This window comes from Charadrius vociferus, unplaced genomic scaffold (genome assembly GCF_000708025.1).
Source record: "Charadrius vociferus isolate BGI_N301 unplaced genomic scaffold, ASM70802v2 scaffold55, whole genome shotgun sequence".
Classification (NCBI taxonomy): Eukaryota; Metazoa; Chordata; class Aves; order Charadriiformes; family Charadriidae; genus Charadrius; species Charadrius vociferus.
In genome coordinates, this window is record NW_009648444.1 from 785,497 (window position 1) to 788,165 (window position 2,669).

Here is a 2,669-nt window from a genome sequence, read left to right on the forward strand (position 1 = left end):
ATACATTCACACAGGGAGAATCCAGTGTATTTCAAGTCTGGAAAACTTTCAAGAAAAGTTGAGGGAAAGTAATTCATGAAAGGACTCATAGGTGCAAAATCTGTGTTACTGAACTTAAGCACTACCTGCTTCGGTCTCTCCCTGCCTCTTTGTCACCTTCTCCAGCCCTGTAAGAGTCACAGTGAACACTTCACTAGCCTTTTTTAGGTGGGACAGACGTATTGGGCCAATAAACCTCACTCTCAAAAACTAAAGCCTTAGTGGGTTTTGTCTTTTTTTTCTTTTTAACCTATCAAAAAAGATTACTGTGATTAACAGAAAACAGCTGGCTGCCTGGGGCAGATTATTATTCCAAAAGATTAATCTTCCAAAAGATTCATTAACTTTAACCCAGATTTCACCCCTTTCCATGTAACTTATGCAGGCAAATGACACGAGTTCTACGATGTCAGTGCGCTTTGAGATACACTCATGGGTAAGGCGTTGTTTATAGTTATCTCTTGTCTTGTCTGACATCGCACCATTGCCAGGATTGCCCTCCGAAACCTGTAAAGGACAAGAAAGGGAAAGCAGAAAGCTCGTTAGCTGGAGAGCCAAATAGAAAGAAAAACTGGGTAAGCTGGCCCTAAGTATTACAATAGTTTTCAATTTTAGAAAAACTTACTTAATAAAAAATGGTGTATTTTGAATTCAAAAGGACCCGAGTTTTTTGCACTTCCATGTGCAGGAATAACTCAGGGAAATTCAGTGTTTCTTCTGTAACGGGGGTCACAGCAGCTTTTGCTTATCCCAGGACAAGGTATAGCCACAGCAAAGATGAACTTACAGAATGGGGAGAAAATGAGATGGTTTTTCGTTGAGTCAGCCGGATGGGATAAGGTCATGTAGACAGAGATCGCAAGCTCTGCTTCTAGGTTGGTAGCAGAGAAAGGAAGCATGCCTCTTTGCAAAACCCAGTTCCCAGTCAGAGGCACCAGCTTGGTTAGAGCATTTGATACACTTGCTCAAAACAGAACAGGCTAAGCTTATTTGCTTTAACAAAAAGTGTCAATCCATCCTAATCAGTCAGAATATGACACATCCCGACAAGGAAATCCACTGAAGTTACATGTCACTAAGCCAACACACATTTTGGTCACAGTCATTATGACCAGTCTACTGCTGATGCAACCCAAATTCCATAATGAGTCCCTTTGAGAAACCACAAAAGGACTTTAAAAACTGTCTTCATTCTCAAAAATCTTTATCAATTCAGTATGTTCTGATGATGATCGAAACAATTTCTTTTAGACTTTCCTGTCCAAAAGATCATCTTTGGTAAATCAAACAGTGGCTTTCCCTTTGATCTAATCAGTTTGTTAAATGCTACAGAAGAACATTCTATAGTTGCATGATATGCTAAAATCATGAAGTAGACTGGTACTAAATCAGGAGCACTTACTTTTTGTTTGCAATTACATAAATGCAGGGATTATAGAATGTAGAAGATTTTGCAAATAGAGGAGCTATGATGGCCATTGCAGGAGAAATTTTCCTTGGGTCTCCAAAGGAAGACCATAAACACACAATGGAATATGGAGACCACGCCACCAAGAACATTACAATCATCACAACAGACATCTGTAAAACAAGAGAAACAGACACATAACCAGTATTACCTGAAGATGAAGACCTCATAACCTAACCTCAAATGTGCATGCACCTGTGTGAAAATAGAGCTATCCAGAACCAAATGACAAGATGCAAACAAGCACAGCTGACAAATTTTGACAGGTTATGATGAAATCTGACTTTGGGGATTTAATAGCACATCACACTGCCATTTAATTTGGAATGCTGTTATTTTATTATGTACACTCTTCCTTCACAGTCAGCACTACTGATTATGTTAAATGTGTCCATCAAAAGTTTAAATGGCCAGAGAGGACTTCACACATGAATTATGATCACCACGTCAGAGCTGGAAATGCACTGCAAGCTATCATCAAACCCTCTCCTTCAAACTGCAAGTTACCTTAGCTGTATTATTGTTCTTATTATCATATATATCTGAAGAGCTGCACTCTGATATCCACCAGAGGATGGCTATCCGTTCCTAAGAAAATGCTACGTTTAAAAATGATCAGGTAATCAATATCATCTGAGCCATAGAAGATATCAACTTTTACACAAATCACCTTAGTTTAACCGCTTCCTAGCTACTTCCTGTTTCCTGTTCAGGTGTAAACAACCTGAAATCTACTTTCTGACCTTGCTAGAGAAAATATGAAAAACCACTTCCCAAAGATAAAACGCTCTATCGGAATGACAGATTCCGTGTCATAGAATCATAGAATGGTTTATGTTGGAAAGGACCTTGAAGATCAAGTCCCACCCCCCCTGCCATAGACAGGGACACCTCCCACTAGACCAGGTTGCCCAAGGCCACGTCCAGCCTGGCCTTGAACACCCCCAGGGATGGGGCCTCAACAACCTCTCTGGACAACCTGTTCCAGTGCCTCACCACCCTTAAAGTGAAAAACTGCTTCCTAATGTTTAATCTAAACCTGCCCTCTTCCAGTTTAAACCCATTCCCCCTCATCCTATCACTACATGCCCCAGTAAAAAGTCCTTCCCCAGCTCTCCTGTAGGCTCCCTTTAGGTACTGGAAGGCGGCAGTAAGATCTCCC

At 40.7% G+C, this 2,669-nt stretch overlaps 1 protein-coding gene across 1 annotated transcript in view; it reads right to left on the reverse strand.

Moving 5' to 3' along the window:
• Positions 1-440: 440 nt before the first annotated feature.
• The window catches only part of RRH (retinal pigment epithelium-derived rhodopsin homolog), a 13,378-nt gene continuing 11,149 nt past the window's right edge, over positions 441-2,669 (reverse strand). The window contains exons 6-7 of the mRNA XM_009885483.1: positions 1,442-1,620; positions 441-546 (exon numbers count right to left, since the gene is read on the reverse strand). Of these exons, the coding sequence (XP_009883785.1) occupies positions 441-546; positions 1,442-1,620 (285 nt within the window). The remainder of the gene's footprint in view (positions 547-1,441; positions 1,621-2,669) is intronic.